The sequence below is a fragment of the Rhinolophus hipposideros genome (assembly GCF_964194185.1).
Source record: "Rhinolophus hipposideros genome assembly, chromosome: 15".
NCBI lineage: Eukaryota > Metazoa > Chordata > Mammalia > Chiroptera > Rhinolophidae > Rhinolophus > Rhinolophus hipposideros.
This window is the reverse complement of record NC_138061.1, coordinates 41843792-41862814: the sequence shown is the minus strand read 5'-3', so window position 1 is coordinate 41862814 and position 19023 is coordinate 41843792. Positions and strand designations below refer to the sequence as shown.

The window sequence follows — 19023 nt, the reverse complement described above, 5'->3', positions numbered from 1 at the left end:
GAAGAGATTAAAACTGCTGCACCACCCTTAGCTGGTGTACCTGTGAATCAATGGCAAACGAATATTTATATTTATCTGGGAAAAATCAGAGGGAAAGAAAATGGAAGAGCATTTGGTGCCTTTCCTTCTGCCCATAGAGAATATCACGCTGAGATAGAGTGAATTAAGAGACAAAAGGAAAGATACCTTCATTTCTGTATCCAGTGTTGGGGGTGGCTTTATGAATGTTGAATAAATATCAAATGAGATTCCTTCTTCTAGAGGGTTGGGGTAAAGGCCACCCGAAGGCTTAATGACCTCTATCATTTGCTGGAGGAGAAGAAAAGAGCGGTGTAATAGCAAAGCCTTTGGTACGTACTACAATTTCAGTCAATACATATATATATCTATATGAATATATGTATATGTATATAAAGTTTCAGCCTATTATCTTTTAAGTGCCATCTCCTCTAAGTTCTTGATGCCATTGGACTCTTAGTTCTCTAGTGCTTTTTGCACTCTGTTCTGATAATTAGCATTTTATTCTTCCCACTCGCTAATTCTCTTTCTATACTATATGGTTCAGAACTTCATTCTGTACTGTTCTCAGCTTTATTTGTTTCATGGGTCAGTGTTCCCTTCCTCCTGCCCACAAGCTCTCTAGGTAGAGACTATGTTTTAGACCCCCTATATATCTTCTCCAGTTCTGGCAAAGGGTTAGGCGCTTACAACACTCAGTAACAGCCTAATGGTGATTGATATTACTCAGCAAGGTATAACTGTTCTTGGGGAACAATAGTGGTCACCAAGAATGTGATGACGAGGACAATAAAGGCTCTAAAGGTTAATGTATAAGGCCAGCACATAGTAAGTCAGGCAGGAGATTTGCAAAATCAACTAAAAATACAGAGGGTAGGGCAAGATGTCACTGTGAGCATTTAATAATTCTACAGCAAGAGTGTGGCAACCAGAGGGAGGGTGACGATGGTTGGTCAACAGTGGAAATGAAGAAACAGGAGTTAAAGAAGTCAACGCTTAAGCAGTTTCCATCCCACCACAGCTTGGGGGAGAGAAAGAGGAGATGAGAATACTGATGCCATTAAATATCTGAATCATTTTATTAGTTCCTCTTGCTCTGAGTCTACATTGCAGAAACAACATTTTGATCGTAAATTGACTTTCCAGCTCAAGTGATCTATGAAGATATGTCCACTTGATTGCCTTATTGTAAATCAATAAATTGATGTCTTAGTTTATACAGTAAGCTCTAGGAGCCTGTTTTTGTGGCCCATAAAGTAGCCCCCACTTTATGCTGATAAAGTCAGACCTGGGCCTACAAGTTTGAAGATAGTTACACTCTGGCAAGGCATAAATTCAACAAAAAATTACCATCCAAAAGGCCTGGAAAAACCTTGAAATCATCATACATTCATTTGTAACTTCTCCACAATATTTCACATAAAATTATATATAATATATCATCATTTAAATATTAACATTTTTTATGTTGATAGGTTTTAAAATGTACTGGAGGCTGTTTTTGCTTGGTCATATCAATCTATTTTGCGTTGAATATATATTTTAAATTTTAAATTGATTTTATAGGAAGTTGCTGCTTAGTATAAATATATAGACAGACTGAAGTATCCTAACTTTACAGTCAAGGAAATTTGGAAACCAAAAGATGAAATGACTGGCTTAATCAAATAATTATTTATTGACAGGTCTGGGAGTTAAACCCTGGTGTGCCAACTTCTTGGCCTATGCAATTTTCAGTAAACTGTAATATGTCATCATGTTGCCATACTTGGAAATTATTGATATTATTAAGCACTTAATCTCTATTCTGCTAGATGACATCATTCTAGATTGTTTATCTCAAGTTGACTAAATGTTAATCAAAATAGAATATCGAGAAAACATCAGAACGATTCTTTTCTCTCATCACATTTTAAGCCACTGTATTTTTTTTTTCCCTGCTAAATGGGACATACAAGCATTTTCAGCTTTTTACAAAATTACTTGCACCTTTTCCCACCACACTTGTTTTTCCTTCCTCCTACATCTTATGTTGCTCTTTATTTTACTAAGCTAGGAAAATGAATCGCTAAACATATTTTAGTGTCCTCTGAAACATTATAGGTAAAACAAAATAAGCTCCACATTAGAATCCAGAGACAGGAAGACGATGAGGTATTTACTCAGTGGTATGGACTTTAATATAGGGCGAGAGATACAAATTTTGGGGGAGTGGTGGTGAGACATTGGAAAAAGAGAGAAAGGAACCTAATGGAGATTACCTAATTTATTGCAGGCATTGAGAAAGTAAACATGAGCTAATCTGCAAGGTAAAAGTATTTTGTTGTTGTCCCCATATATGTCTTGCTGCTATGCTTTTCCATATACAGGCTAGGCCTTTCTGCTAATTTTCTCTCACCTCTTGGTGGAAGTTCTCAACAGATTACCTCTCCATTCTATTAGCAGAGTCCATCATCTGCCAACCTGTGCCCCACTTCCATCAGATTATACACCTAAAGGCAAGCAGATATTTGTGCTCAAGTCTCTCACTTTATCCCTCAAACTCCTGTGGTCTGGATTTCTTTATAAGGCTAATCTGAACTATTTCCTGGTCTTTGGCACTGGTGTGTGTGTGTGCACGCGCGCGCGAAATGGGCACACACTTGGAAACGTGGAGCTCCACATCGTTACGCCTTTGGTGAAGTGAAGCTGCCGTTTATCTCAAGAACCTGAAGCCTTGCCTGAGAGTTGGGTTTTCTTCTCCTTGACTTTTACGTGTGTAGCTCATATAGCTAGTCACTTGATTTAATTTGTGCACAAAACTTGGGATGAGAACTTCTATTCTGCAGGGTGGTTGGCACACTATTAGTGAACCAAACCATAGGTACACTTTTCTTTTTCATGAAGAGTTACATTTGGCTGTGTTAGTAAGATAATGTAAGGGGAAAAATACCCCAATTTCAGATGAGGGTAAATATAAAGTCATTTCACTAATAATAAGGTGTACTGTCAAATACACAGTTTGAAATAAGCATGGGGCCCAGAAGCATCACAGTGATTTTTTTCCCCCCATTAAGTAGCCTTTTGAAAAAACAAGTTTAAGGAAAATTAGAATCAATAATTGTGGTGAGAGCACAGAGCCAGCAAATATGTTTAAATGAAACCGTCTGATGCAATACTTTCTTTAAAAAAATACAATTAGGGCTTTGTATTTTTTTTTTAACAAAACCTCATGTTTTACAACATCACTAGTTCTGTAATAAAATCTATTTAAAACAGAGAGACATGGTCAGCTTTATTAAGTTAGATTTTCTGAAAGAACGTTATAATTTCCTCAAGTCTATGAATAGTTGAAGCAAATTAAATAAAGCCAGTTTTATAACTATTTTTATACATTCCTGTAGAATTGTAATTGTCTCATATTTTTTTCCTCAAAAGTCTAATATGTTACCTCTTAAATCTAGAAAAATAAAAACAGAAAAAGGATGAAGTATGTTTATTTAAAAAAACACTATTTGGTACCCTGATTTAGCAAACCCCCTTTCTTCTATAAGAGAATAGCACCCATAATCTTCAGATCAAGAAACAAAGGGGAAGCCTTTAAGTGATTTGCCTGAGGTCTAATGCTGAGATTAAAAATCAGGAGTTTCTGATTATACACATACATCCATTTGGCCAAATGATTGGTTTTGCTTGACTTTCAAATACCCCCTAAATATTACTTTGAATGTAAAGCAATAAATGTGTTTCTCTTGCCATTTTTGAATGCTTGCACACAAATGGATATAATAAAAACAATCATGTTGTTCCATGCGAATGCCATTTATATTTTTTCAGATAATGAGCAGACCATTTGAACCAAGGTGAGTACATTAAAAGTTCTAATAAAGAAGAGAATAGATTTCTAAACAGAATAATGGACTGTTAAGTGAACATACAATAAATAACATCTACAGATGTGGTCGCTAGAAAATTAGTTTTGCATAACTTACCAATGTACATTTCCCCCAGATGTTATCTGTTACATGAAAATTAAGTTAGTTATATTGTTCATTACGTGCACATTTCATTAGTGTTATTTAAGATGGCTTACAATCTGAGCTTTAGTTGAATCATGCTATGGTAGTTAACGAATATCAAGTAAATGGCTTTTTGGCATAATTTAATACTCATTAGAACAAAATTTCATTGTCAAACATTATGTAGCCTTAAAAAAATCCAAGATCTTTGCTTACAAGCCAAATAAAATCACTAGAAATCTTTTAAGAATTTACATATTCAATGTGAAATGGACCTTAATCATGGGAATAAATGATAGGAATTTTGAACCATTCTGAAACTAAGTACAGGATCAGTTCAGGTCTACAAAAACATACAGGAATTAAAATCTGTTTTCAGATTTTACTGTGTCTAAGAAGCATTATAAAAATTTTTGTCTGAAAAATGTGTTACTTCATGCTTTCTTTTTCTATTTTATGTGTTAACATTATTGATAATGTTGACTCTGGTTTATTGTTTCTCTTTGTTATTTGTTTTTGTTATTCTTTGTTTTTGTTTATTGATATTTATTTTATTTGTTTATTGTTTTCTTTGGAGAAAGTGTAGGTGATTTGTGGATAGTGTTTGTACTGCTGAAATCTATGATTAAGGTAGCAATTATCAAATTATTAAATTCAATTATTAAATTATTCAAGATATTAAAAATACCATTGAGATGACAACTTTCCATTGTTTTGAATGGAAGAAAGCAAGATAAATCTGTTAAACACTTTTGGAGCTATAGGACCACATACAAAACACTGGTTTGCTTTAAAACATCATTTGTTTGGAATTGTAAAATGATGATTTCATATGTAAATGTCAAAGTTTCAAAAAGTAAACTTTATTGCAAACTTTTCCCAAACGAACTAAGGGAAAAAAAAAAAGCACACAAATTCCTGTAATAGTTTAAGTATTTTCCCCCCAAATGATAAAGGCATTGCTCATTTGCAAGTCTAATTAAGAAGTACTTGTGTGGTTCTGGAAATTTTTAAGAAAAATTGTAACCCATTGCCCACAATATACTACACATAAAGTAACAACATATGAATACCACCTGCAAAATGCAATAAACTCTGGTAATGTCAGACTGAGGCCATAAATTTAAAATCAAAAGAGTAAATTCAAAAGCTAAGATTATCAGAGAAACTTAAATTAATTCATTTCTAAAGTGTTTTTCTTTTGTGTTCAGGCCCTTATGAACTTCTTAGTATACCCTATAAACGTAGAATATCAATTCTGCTACGAGATCCTCCTGCCCCTTTGCATTTCTGACTTGGAAATAAATTTGCAAATGCAGCACATTAATTTTCTTTCCTATGCTTAATATGCAGTATTTATATTTTGAAAAGGTTCAAAATGTTGCCAGGCTTCTGCAGGGTATGAATAGACATCTAATAGCAACTTCTATTTTTACTCACAGCATACTGGTAGTTTGAACATTTATAACTTAATAGAGCTTGGAGACCATCAGATCCACATGCTAATCACCTAAACAGTGAATGGTAACACAGTACAAGTTAGGACAGGAAATGAAGACTACCCATTCCAGCTGAAGCTGCAAGGAGGAATTTAAGTTGGCAGGCCACAATAAACCAATTTGCAACCTGGCTAGGACACTCCAGTTAACACCTCATGCCCATTTTTATTTATATCTCTTGATTTGATCTTGTTTAACTTGGGCTTGAAATTTAAATAAATAAATAAAGTTAGATAATTAAAGAAACTGATTCCAGAGTATTTTAGACATCTTTAGTATTTCCAGTGTACTTCTGCTTCAGGCCAACATTACATTTTGAAAAGAAATCTGAGTACTCCTGTCTTAATGACCTTGGACAACAAAATCCTGTCTAATGAATTTGAAAAAGAGTATCTTCTTAGTGTAAATGCAATTTAAAAGGAGAAGATCTGGCTCTGGTGCAAACATTTCCTCAGGGATAGAACAGTTCTTCAGATACCCAGATCTTTTCTAAAGATGGCAATAATCTGGAAGATAGACCACTGAATTACAGGCTTTAGACCTGGCTCTATTCCTAACTGTGTGATGCTAAGAAAATCCCTAAGCCTCCGTTTATTTATCTGTAAAAGGAGGATAATGATAATTGCTACCTGGCTACTTCATCGAATTGTTTCAAGCACAAATTAGATAACATGGATGAAAATGCTGGGAATTCTTCAAAGGGAAAGAATTATTAAACTCAAAGGCGTATTATTATTATTTATAATTACTGTTATTATTGAAAGGATCAACTTTCTAATGCCAGCATTGGAAGACAGATTAGAGTAGCCATATCGAGGACACTGCTCCACGCTATTTCTGTAATTGTTAATATTGCCCAGGCAAGGCTAATTAACTCAGAAGAATTTGTTAGTGAAGACACATCATCACCCTGTTTCCATACAGTCATGGTCTTTATAATACTAAACGTATACCCAATGCCATTTTATTTGAAGAATTCCGCGGACAACTTTTCTTTTGAGACCTAGATAGCAGGGCATTATTAAGGTAGTTGTGTGGCATGGTCAGGACTAACGAAATCACCTATTTAGAAAAGGAGAGTGCTTACATCTCATTTTTCAGATTAGAAAATCTGCATCTCTCCATTCCTAGCCCAATTTATTACTCTTTTTTATTTTTTGTTTTTTAGCATCCAGTGTGGCCTGTGGTTCTGCAGATTGATTTCATTTCAAAAAGACTTCCTTTAACAAAATTCGTCAAAAGTAAAGCAGTAGGGCATACAGGGCAAACTTTTAACATGTCTTTCTTTTGAAAATTGAAATACCAGAGTTCTTGAAATTACTAAATTCAACACTGTATTTTTGATTCTTAGATTGACCTTATCCTCCAACTTCCTCAGTGTGAGAGACGGAAAGTATGGTTGATTCCATTATAAATAGTTAGAAAATAACCAATGCTTTTCAAAACTATTTTTAGAAGGCACTCAGTGTATCTTTGTTTAGCTTACTAAGTTATACTCTAAAAGAAAAATCCTTGAACTCAGTTGTAAACTATTTTAAACAGTTCTGATCATGGATGAATTTTTGTTTGGTTTCATTTAGGCTGTTCTATTTAAATGTGAGGTTTTTAATAGTTAAAATTAAGGAACTACACAAATCATCTCATTTTAAGAACTGGAAATTAGGTATCAATATCTGTCAATTAGTCAGAATAATACAGATCCAATCATCTTTGTGGAAAGCCTGTTTTGAATTATCAAATGTAAATTAAAGAATTTTATTTTCTATATGTTGCATTTTTAATTGTATCTTATGATAGCTTATTCATGAACATGAAGCTATTTCATGGACTTTATATTTGATAATATTCTTTTTAAACAAGTACCTCAAATTTGCAAAAATCATATGAGACAATAAATCACAATGGTTAGAAGAGAAACTACAAGGGAAGAACCCTAAGTCCTTGATTCCAGTCTTTCTCTTTTCATGGGCTTCCTGTTATTTTTTAACAGTTTAAACTACCTGAGTAAAGAGAAGCTGAAACTTTTTTGGATAAAGCTACACGCATAATTTACCTAACTTCAAAGTATACTGAATGAACTGCACTTCAGCCCTGAAGTCATCAGTGGGAAGCAAAAAATAAAACCCCCCAAAAACTCCGCCAAAGAAACCAAAACACCAAAAAACCTTCTTAAACAATATTGAAACTAATTTCATTTAGAAATACAAAGCTTTTTAAGGCAAACCTAGAATGTTTGTCAAGTGCTATGAAACCTTTAGAGAAGTCAACATAATATTATTATTCCTGACCTCTTAGACCCGAGATGTCTATTTTAAGTAATCTGACATTAAAAATGCGCTGACAAATATAGATTAAAAAACAACACAGGAAGTTGTAAATCAGTTGGCATCAAGGAAATAAGGGACCATGAAAATACAGTCATTTACTTTAGTCAACCTCAACCTTAATTTTTAACTAAAGAAAATTTTCAGAAAGCATGATGTTTACATTTTGGATATTTTGCTCATAGTTTGTGTGTTTCCTTTTTCTCCAGTGGACTCATAAATTATTACAAGGAAACATGTTGTCAGAGTTATAAATATTTCCCTCTCTGCTTAGCTCCCTCCCCCATCCCTCCCTCTCCTTTTTAAAATCTCCACTAACTGATTCTGTAACTGTATTAGGCACTCTTCCTTGGTCAGCAGGACATGATTTTCCTTCTCTGGAGGAGGAAACTGCTGTCAATTACTCTTATGTGCCTGGCATTCTAGAAACAGAGCTCTTTCAAGAAGCACCCAACCCTTTCCTTCAGTGCAGGGCAGCCTCTTATTATACACACGGGGGTGTCATTTTAATGACAGAAAAAGAGTCATGTCTTCCCATAGAAGGAACAGCTCTAGGTACTCAAAGGTTCTGAGGCTTTTCATGGAATTCTTGGAAATTAACTACAAAAGTGATTTTGTAGACAGTGGTATACACAGCAATCCATTTTCTCAAAAAAGACCTTTCAACTATAATCTGTAAATCATGCTTGTTTAGTTAAAAACAAACCAAAATAACATCAACTCTGAACAATTTAGATGGTATCTTCATTCCACATTTGAATGTTTTAGAAATCTGGATTTTTTTCCCCCTTAAATGTGTAGTCAGAGTCCTGGATTGGCCCAGTTACTCAATAGAGAGCATGTCTGAGACGTGGTTTCTTTACTTGTAAAATTAGGGGGTTTGACTAGGTCATCTCTAGTCCAGTGACAGATGTTATATCCTACGTAATTAAATTTCAAGTGGCTTTTTCTATATTTATATGAGACTGAAAGTCGCCGGTTGATGAAGATCCTCAGATTCAGTAGTTCCCGTCATGACGTAGAAGACTGGCTTGATTACACACCCAGTGCTCACTGGGATCTTAGACAGGCTGCATCTTGTCCATTTATTTATCCTTAATTATCTTCCTCATACCGGATCCTCCTCCATTTTCCTTATCTCTCAGTGGCATCAACAGCTTCTTGTTGACCGGATTCAAAACTTTGAGGTTGTCTTCAGTTGTTCCCTCTCCCTTGTCCCTAACATTAAATCAACCACAAAATGTTTGTTTTTTTTGGGGGGGGTGGCATCTCAGTGATGTCTGTCACACCTGCCCCCTTCTTCTTCACAACAATGACCATCATGTAATCTTCAGATCCAAGTCATTGCTTTGAGCTACTGGACTGCTTACATGTTCCCAAAATGTACAGAGCCTGGGATGTAGTAGGTGCTCAATAAATATCTGTTACATGCAAAGAATAAGAAAAGGAAAGAAAAGAAAGTGTGGATGGAGGCGCTTCCACGTCCCCGACTCTTGGCTGTGCTGCTCCCTTTGCTGGGAGGGTGGTTAGCCCTCATCCCTGCCAGTCAGTATTCCAGTGGGCATTTCAGGCCAGCTCATTCACCTCAGTGAAGTTTTTCTTGATCTTCCTTGTGCTTCCAAGTAGTTTGCTTTTTCTCTTGCGTAATACTTATTACACTGAACCGTGAATTATGGCCATGCATGAGTGATCTCCCACTACTTTGTGGGAACCACTTGAGGGCAGAGACTACATCTTGTTCATCTTGAGGGTCCCTAGTCTCTAGCTCAGGTCTTTGTACATAGGAGGCATTCATTTAGGTATTGCGTATTCCATTGGGGTGATCATTCAGTTAAGAAACTTCATGGTTGCCAGTTTGTTAAACAATTCAGTTTAAAAAGTTTATCATGAAAAATAATAACACTCTGAGAAGCAAACCTAATGGTTTATTGTTGCACCAGTGCAATACCTGTATTTCTCAGTTATGAATGGAGTCCTGAAGTGTTCGTGTGATTAGCATAATGCCAAACAACTAAACAGCTTCTCCCTGGTTTGACTGCATTGCTCAAACTGACTAAGAGTTGTTTCATAGACACAGAGTAGTTTAAAATTCTAAGGAATTCCCCAGAGATACCACTACCCCTACATGGCTTCTGATAGAAGCAACATCAGAAAATCTTCAGATTTTCTGAGTTGCCTGAATCCAGGAGCCATGATTAACATTGTTTTCCATGGGCCACCGCCCTGGACCCCTCATTTCCCAAAACAATGTGAAATGAACATTGATGACGAAAAGAAGAACAACACGAAACAGCTCTTACTTCCTGAGAACTTACTCTGAGCTTGGCATTGGGCCAGCTAGAAAGCACATTATAGATATTAGGTCCTTTGGTTCATACTATATCATGAGGACAAGTTTTATGGATCTCGTTACTTGAATGAAGAACCTAAAGCTCAAAGAAGCTCTAAGTAACTTGGCAAAGGCCACATACTAGAGAACAGTGAATTCTGTCAGAACTTGAACCTAGATCTGTTTGACTCCAAAACCCACGCACCTACATTTTAGGGGCAAATGGAACGCCACTGGTCCTTTATGATCCTCAAAAAGGTTTCTCTCCCGGTTATAGGTAAGGAAAGAGAGTTTAAGGAAAGGAGAATGATGTATGTACACGAGAGATCTGAAGGCGTAAGTTCTATGGAAATTTCAGAAAGAGAATTTGTTCATCACTGGCTCCTCATAGCATACAGTGCATTGTTTCAAAATAAGTCAATGAAAGTAAGGCATGGAGGATTGATTCTTTGTTTTTTAGATGGCAAGATTTAAAAAAAAGCATTTGGTTTATAAAGAAATCTGAGAACATGCTTAATTCATTTGTTTAAATAGGAAAGTATAGGAGCATCGGTTTGCTTTAGGTGACTAAAATTGCATATTCCTGCTCAAATAGCAATTTGTCCTATTTGTTGTAATTACTATTTTGGTGGAATCACAGTTTTTTTCTGGGAACAGGCAAGCAGAAAAACAACCAATAACCCAGACAGTTAAAAAACACATTGAGAAATGGGTATGGTTGTATGAACAAATCTCTTGTGATTATTCTTCCACTGTGTGCTGTAATGTGCTTTAAATCCATTTCCATATTTTTAATTAACACTTAGTTCCAAAAAAAACTTTCTGGAGGCCATTTCAATCACAAATGGGGGGGGAGAAAAACAAATTTACTTTATCAGAAAATTGACTATAGACTATTTTGGTGGTTCTTATTATTTTTACATTTTAATGATTAAAATTAAATATAGCCCGATTACTCATGACGGAAGACAGTGAAATAATTTTCGTGGCGGATGTAATTTTAAACTCAGACTTCAGTGAATAAGATGTTAGTCTTGCTGTGGACGAGTCTCACTGTCCATCCTGCAGCTCTAATTCCTGATCAGTTCCACCCATTTCATAAAAGGAATTAGACAGCTGTACCAAGTAACTCTTCGAGCAGAGACCCAGTGGTGCTCTAGCTTTATCTTGACAGCTGTCCTATAGACACTATAGTGTTTCTCTGTCTTACGGATTTTAGGCACCTATTTTCATAGTTTGAATCATTCATTTCTTTGACAGGGAAACAGAATGCATGAGTATTCTTTGAAAATTCTTTGCCCCGAAAAACCTCTATCATCTGCTGTACTGAAACACTGTCCGTGCCGCAAGTAGAAAGCATAAACTGCAGCTCTCTGAAAACACTTATTCATCCATAGTCCCACAGCAAGGAACTCTGTTTCCCCCATCCAGAAAATGGGGATAACAATAATTACCTACCACCCGGATTTTTGTGAGGATTAAATCAATTTGTATAAAGCTCTTAATATAGTGCTTGGCATGTAGTAAGAGCTTAAAAGTGTGAAGCTTGCTCTTCTTAATATTTTCATGTCACATATGTATGTCTATAACAATGCCAAACAATGCTCTCCGAGGGTAGGGACTTGGCCTCTTTTGTTCCCCACTTCACTGCCTGGCAAGTGGCTGATAAACAGTGGGGAAGTAATAAATATTTATTGAATAATTAAATGCAGGAAACCATCTGGTCTCATATGGTCAATACATCATTCTATCACCCCCTCCCCCGCTATATAGTCTGTTGAGATACAGAGCACCAAATTTTAAGATTTTTTTCATTCCTCCCCTCTAAAGTCTCCTCCACTATGACCTATAACTCCGGATGTTCCTCATGCCTCATGTGGGTGTCTGGCCCTGCTCCCTGACTTTACATATTTCTCCCCTGCTAACGGCCAGGTTCTTCCCTGCCATGCTAGATGGAGTTATGCAAAATGAATAGATTGTGGCGGTAAAACTGGAATATTAGGATGAGTGTAGCTTGTTCCCAGATGAGGAAATTATTCAGGAAAACCCTTGAAGGATCGTTCTGATTTTCACACTTGTATGAACACAGCCTTGGTACGAGGGGTTGCTAATGAAGCCAGAGAATTTGGTCCAGCATGCTAATTTTAATTCAGGGAACTTCCTGGTATTTATATACGAACTCCGTACGTTAGGCAACTGGTATTTAGATAAGAAAATCAGAAGACAGCACATGCTGTAATACAGTGTTTCAAAAGATTGTAATATCAATCCATTCTAGCAAAGCTAAGCTCATTTAAGTAATCAAAAACAAGCAAGGACAATGAGCTACTGTTTTGAAATTCTTCTGCAAGAAATAAGAAGCCAGGACTAAAACCATGCAAATAATAAAGATAGATTGCAAAGTTAAGTCATAGCATTAATTGGGTTTATCTAATTACACAATCTACAACTAAGCCTTAACAGATTTCAGACTGCAGTATCATTGGAAACATCAGTCACTTGATTATCATCATTGCCCAGGGAGAAGATGAAGGTTTTACCTTTGAAGGATCTGGTGTTCAAGGCATTTTTTGAACAGATAAGAGTATCAAAATATTATGAAAAGACATATTCTATTTCTTTAGCTTCTGTTTCTATTTCGAACATTTTATTCTGTTTGGCTCAGCAATGATTGTAAATACTAAGAAATGACTGGGAAGATAATATTTTACAATAATTCTTTACTCTAAAAAATACCACTTTCCTGACAGTTTATTTTGCTATAATTGGTTTATTTATTTGCTTATTGGTAAATAATTTTATTTTCGTTTTAGACACAGAAATACAATATTGTAACTGATTTATTCTTTTATCAGACTGATTTTTCTATTGCTAGATCATAAGACATATTATTTTAACAAGAATTTTTTTTAAGGTTTGCGTTATATCTCAGCACTTCACCATCTCACTAGATATGTCAGATTTAATCACCTACAGATCTACCTTATAAAGATTACCTTATCAGAAAAAGTGTCATCTTGTGAGCTTAGGTGTGAGAATTGCAAATTAAACTAAGCTACAGTAACAACTGCTGTGTTAATTTATTGTAAATTATGTTTTTTTGTTTGCAGAGATAAGACATGAGAAGTGTTTCTATTTAAATTCATTTCCTATTATTTCAACATAAATACCAAACAGCTTGACAAAAAAGGTGAGAACAGAGAATACTCCTTACATAGGTTCTAGTGACAGTGAAATTTATTTTCTAAGCTATTGGTACCAGTCATGTCACACTGTTCTAGGTGCAGAATCAAGCAGCACAATTAAGACAAAACATGTATGCATAGAATGCGAGATGGAAAATTGCCGATTGTCATGTGAAGAGTGATGATTTATAGGATATGAACTGGAAATAATTGCATAGCAAGCTGGTCTACAACAAAGCTTTAATTCACTGGGCTGACACTGTAAACTCATAATGTGTCGACCTGGCACCAGCCATGATAGATTATGGCTGTTCAGAACACATAAGCATGTCCCTTTCATGAGCATTCTGGGAACCGTAGTTCAGATGACCCCAGTAAAAACAACTGCAATGGTTTTAACTAAGCTGGTTCGCTAAGAAATGTGAAAACCATGATGAGTCATTATATTATTAAAATTCAGAACTAGGTGGCAATGAATCACATGAAGTTATCACCTTTAAATCATCAAAGAGAGTATAAATTGGGTCCTATAAAGTACCATGAGTCTCAATGCATTTTAACACGTTGAACCTCTTATATAAACAAGATTTTATTATGATATTTATTATTATTATGATTAAAACTAGAGTGAAATTTAGTGCTTGTAAAAGTGAAAGGCTAATGTTGCTAGCTTGAGCCAGAAAGAGTATAGGCCTGTATTTGTAGACTGCTTTGTGTAGCTCTGCCAATAAATTTTGACCTATTCTTGTTCTTATGAGTCAATGCCAAACATGAGAATTTGTATGATTCTTAAAAAAAAATGCGTCGGTGGATGTGGCATGTGGCAAGAAGCCCTCAAATCTATTTTGTTTTTTAACCTAAACTAGAATTTGAATTCTAGTCTCGAGAATCAGTTGTAGGTCAAACCCAACTATTTCAACCTCGCCATCCTTGCCCCCCCCCCCGCCCCCTCAACCACTTTTTAATACATTGGATCTTTCAAAAAAAAAATAGAGTAGAAATACTATTTAAGAGAAAGTGAAAAAAAAATTAGGCTGGGTTTGCTGTGAGCTAGTAAGATTTATGTTGTATCAGATCCCATATTTAAAAGAAGAGTTTTACCTCTTATGTAAGATTTAGGTATCAGTTCAATTCAATTGATCTGGATGCCTTCCAGCCAGGCAGACACATCACAGGCAGGATTTCTGCCTTCACAGGGGTTACAGAATAGAGGTGAAGTTAGAAGGCAGGGGATACAAATACCTGTACAATCAATTATAATAATATGTGAAAATGGCTACAATTGGGCTAGAATAGGGACTACTGGGTTAGTCAGACTTTATTTGGCTGACAACTAAATGATGTACCAGTTAGGGAATCAGCCAGACAAAGAGAAGAGCAAGGAAGCAAAGGGCATGGTGAGGTATGTGTCAGCTAGCTACTCTTCGTAATAATTACCCAAAGCCAGAGGGATGAGTGACATTAAATCATTTAAATGTAAAAAACATGTTAAAATAAATTCAGTTAAGCATAATTGTTAATTGCTGATAAATATTGCTTTGATTATAGAGAAGAACAGAAAAAAATACTGTTAATGGCTATTTTTACTTAAAATATTTATAGTCAGAGAGACACAAATAGACCTCTGGTCATAGATTATGGAAAACACATTTGATAGCTAAATATAAAAATCCAAATATTAATAACTACTGACATTTATGTTGTCCTTTCCTCCCAAACCGCTTGACAAACATTACTGACTACATGCACACAGGAATAGCACTAAATGCTGCTACTCTTTCAAAGGACTAGACATTAATCCAAGAAAAAAGAAGCGAATGGCTGATCTACTTAAATATAAGTCTGCAGAATATAGGTGTGCATTTGGAAATTAAAACTCATATGACAGCACCTCCCTTCCAAAGTGTTTGCAATATTTTATTTCAACTTTATTGAATAACTGGCCTTGTCTAATTCCATTCTCTTACTAAGACAACTATGGTGTTTGTATTTGTTTCTTAGATGGATCCTAAACTGGTCTGTGATTGTTGTGCAGCAGTGAGTAAGTACCAGGGCTGAGGGTGCCTCCTTTCTGAGAATATCTGCGCTGGCTCTTCAGTGCCTCCTACCGTGAGGAGGGCTGATATGCCAGTGCAACGCAGGAGTGGCTCCTGCTGAACTATCTCTGTTTCATCACAAACCAAGATGGTTCTTAGTTATCTGAGACAAACCATCTGGCTCAAACAAGCCTCATTTAAGAAATAGATCAAACGAATTGTTGCTGGGCTGCTTGGTGACAATGATTAAAAAGATGCCATGTTTGTTGTACTTGCTTGAACAAAGTGTAAATTACATGGCAATAATAATTTTTAAAGGCCAGAAAACATAAAATGTTTATGGTCCATTCTTAGGACTCTTACTGTAAAATATTAATTATTGTATTCTCAAAGTATGACTGGCAACATAAATATGATTAAGTTTCCTCACATTTCCGTTTATGATGTTATATTTTGGAAATTTTCAATTCAGGGCTTATTACAAATACCTTCCTTTAAATTTTAACATTCTTTCCTCTCCTCTATAAATCCTATATGTCTTCAAACATTTAGCTTAACTACAAGCTCCTGCTTAAAGCTTTCACATTTTTTTCAGAAAACAAGGCACTCTGTGTTCTCAAAACTGTCATTTATACAGTCATTTTCAGGGTACCTTTACTGAGCATGCACTGCAAGCCAAGCACTGTCTAGGTCCTTGAGATTCAGGGACAACCAACACACATTCCTCGACTTTCAAGGAGGTCACACTGTAGTCTGCACGCCGAGGGCTTGGTAGGGATGACATACAAGGTAATTTGCAGAATAAAATAATCATTAGAAGTGTGTGTGAAATGTCCTACAAATACAGAGGAAAGACACTATTTCATTCTGGTGGGAGGAAAGAGAGAAAGGAATTCAGGGAAAGCACAAAGGGGAGGTGGTGCCTTTGTTAAATCTTAAAGGATAAATAGAGGTTAACACACAGAAAGGGATGGATAAAGACAAAAAAATCCCAGCCAGAAAGACAGAGAAGGGAAGAGGCACGTACTAAAGCAGAGACATAAGGAGAGCATTCCAGGACAAGAGATGCACACAGTGCTGGTGAAGAGCTGGGGTCAGACGGGCCTGGGTTTAGTCCTGGCTCTGGTATTTAATAACTATACAACCTTTGGGCAAGTCATTTATTTTCCTATATGTGTTAGGTTTTTCACCTGTGCAATGGATCAAGTAGAGCCTATTTTTTGACAATCATCAAATCATTAAATTGGTAGAGTCCATTTTCTTGGAGATTTTGTGGGAACATATATCAAAAAATTTTTAAAGCAGAACAATGAAAATAAAAATTATGGTGTTTAAGTGTAACAATAAAAAAATTTTGTTTGAGGAGTGCTAATGTTTTAAATATTTAAATGTAAGTATTTTAAACTTAAAATGTGATTTATAGTCTTTTAGAGTAAGTCATGTCTAGAAGTAAGCGTATGTTTGTCTTGCTATATCTATATAGAAACAATTGAGGAATAAATAAAAAATCAAGGGATTTATTTTCTGTATGTCCAAATAATATCCAGCACTTTAAAAAACAAGTTTAGCAAAAGTTACAACAATGTATTTTCCTCATCATTTGCTAAGAGGAAGCCTGCTTGATTAATGTAATTAAAGGGTTGCTTGTAACTCAAGACTCAATTAAAAAAATAAATTTGGCCTTATTACTTTACTTCCAACTGGTGGTTTTCCTAGTGTGATTTTTGAGCTAAAATCTGCAGCTGCTTTGTTCATGACACATGAATTGTTTTAGCACATCCTTTCTCCTGCTGTGCATATGATTAAGAAAGCAGAGGTTAAATAGTGCAGTAAAGAATTGGGTAAATTCATTCTATTTTTGCTTATCGTGCTTTTTAGTCTTCCCCCTTTGCAGGACTGGAAGAGTGTAGAAATCTATTATCTTCTCCTGAAATTATTTAAAATATATTCTTATACCAAACATGTAACTTCTCTCTCTTAACATTTTCTAATGCACCGATTTTGTGATGTCTGTGCTATAGATATTATCTGCATTGGCATGAAAACCAAATGCAAGTGCATCCTACCATTTATTGAGTGCTCATGTATGCTAGGTGCTGTGATAAGCATTTTGTATATATTGTTTTATTTTTACTTTGTGAGAATCCTATGAAATAAGGATAATCATTCTCATTTCGGATGAGAAAGAAGAGCCTCTGAGAAGTTATATTATCACCCTACAATTAGCAGGTGACAGAACTAAGGTGCTAACTTGATATTTCATTCTACATTTCATGGTCTATTTCATTCTGAACCTGAGCTCTTATCCATTTGCATTTTTTTTTGTAGGTGGAGTTTGATTCAAAGGTTTTGAATCTAGTTTTGGTAGAGCATGTCGCATATATAGGTTGTGCAACACATGTTAAACTCAACTGAATGAAAATTTTATGTTTGTGAGGGCAGAGAACAGTCAGTTGCCCTCTAGGAGTTCACAGTCTAAGGTTGGCCTGACTGTCATATAAGGTATAACATGGAAACATGGAAGGCAGTGCAGTATAGTGGAGAAATGACAAACGAAATATGTCCAAAGAAACACTCTCCATCTTCCCTTAAACCTGTTCTTTCCCCAGTCTTCCAGGTGATGGTGCTAATATTCACCCAGATGTTCAAATCGAAATCCTGGGGTGGCGGGCATCCTTGATTTCTCCTTTTCCCTCACCTTTTACATCCGATTCTTCATCAAGTCCTGCCGTATCTGCTCTGAAATACATCTGAAATCTACTTCTCTCTACCTTCCCTGCCATCACCCTTTCCAAACCACTCGTACCACAACCATCACCTTCTAACTGCCTTCCCTGCTTTACCCAATAAGAACCATGTACAAAGAGTGGCCAGGGCAGGTTTTGTAGAGCCTGAAGCCAAATTATGATACAATATTACATACAAAAGTGAATATATGGAAATTACAAAAGTGAATATATAGAATTAACGAAAATTATATATACTAAAAAGCTAACAAATTCCACAAATATCACGAAAAATAAATTAAAATTAGTAACTGACCTATATAACACATTTTAATCTACTGTTTGGGCTTTATACTCTAACAGCTCTTCAGATGATAACAATTTTGTAATATTCTTTTCCATAGAAAGAATAGAAATATTATTTAGTCTTTCCTCTAGCTTGGTTAATAGAAATTGTTTTTATTATTGATACAATTTAGGAAAATTTCAGCCTCACAACTCATTATCAGTAACACCATTTACATTTTAGGATTGATGTCAAATTTCAGAAATCCTGTAGTAAGCTTCCTTCATATATGAACTGCAAGATTTAAGGTTCTCTCATGTTCTCTTATGAAATGAACAATTTAAAGTAACATTTACTCCTTAAATGGAAGGCACTAATTAACCAACTTGTGTTGATGTCTTCATTGTACAGGTATATATAAATTTGATGTCATCTTAAGTGGTGTCATTCTTTTTTTAAAATAACAATGCAAGAAGTTTAAATCTTTTTACAATGTGTTTATATGATTCACTCCTCTTCACTAATTAGACTATCAAGCAATCTAGAAGCCTGTTATTGCTTCTATTTCAAATGTATTTCTTCCTATTTTTGCATTACCACTTTTGTTCTGATCTGAATTTCT

The 19023-nt window shown here is 35.4% G+C and overlaps 1 protein-coding gene across 2 annotated transcripts in view; it reads right to left on the bottom strand.

Annotated features, from left to right (window-relative positions):
* The window catches only part of CABCOCO1 (ciliary associated calcium binding coiled-coil 1), a 133474-nt gene that overhangs the window by 32947 nt on the left and 81504 nt on the right, over positions 1-19023 (bottom strand). The window contains exon 6 of one of the 2 annotated variants that reach the window (XM_081075305.1): positions 187-309. The exons of the other annotated variant lie outside the window; for it this stretch is intronic. Within the exon in view, the coding sequence (XP_080931431.1) occupies positions 187-309 (123 nt within the window). The remainder of the gene's footprint in view (positions 1-186; positions 310-19023) is intronic. 2 annotated transcript variants of the gene reach the window in all.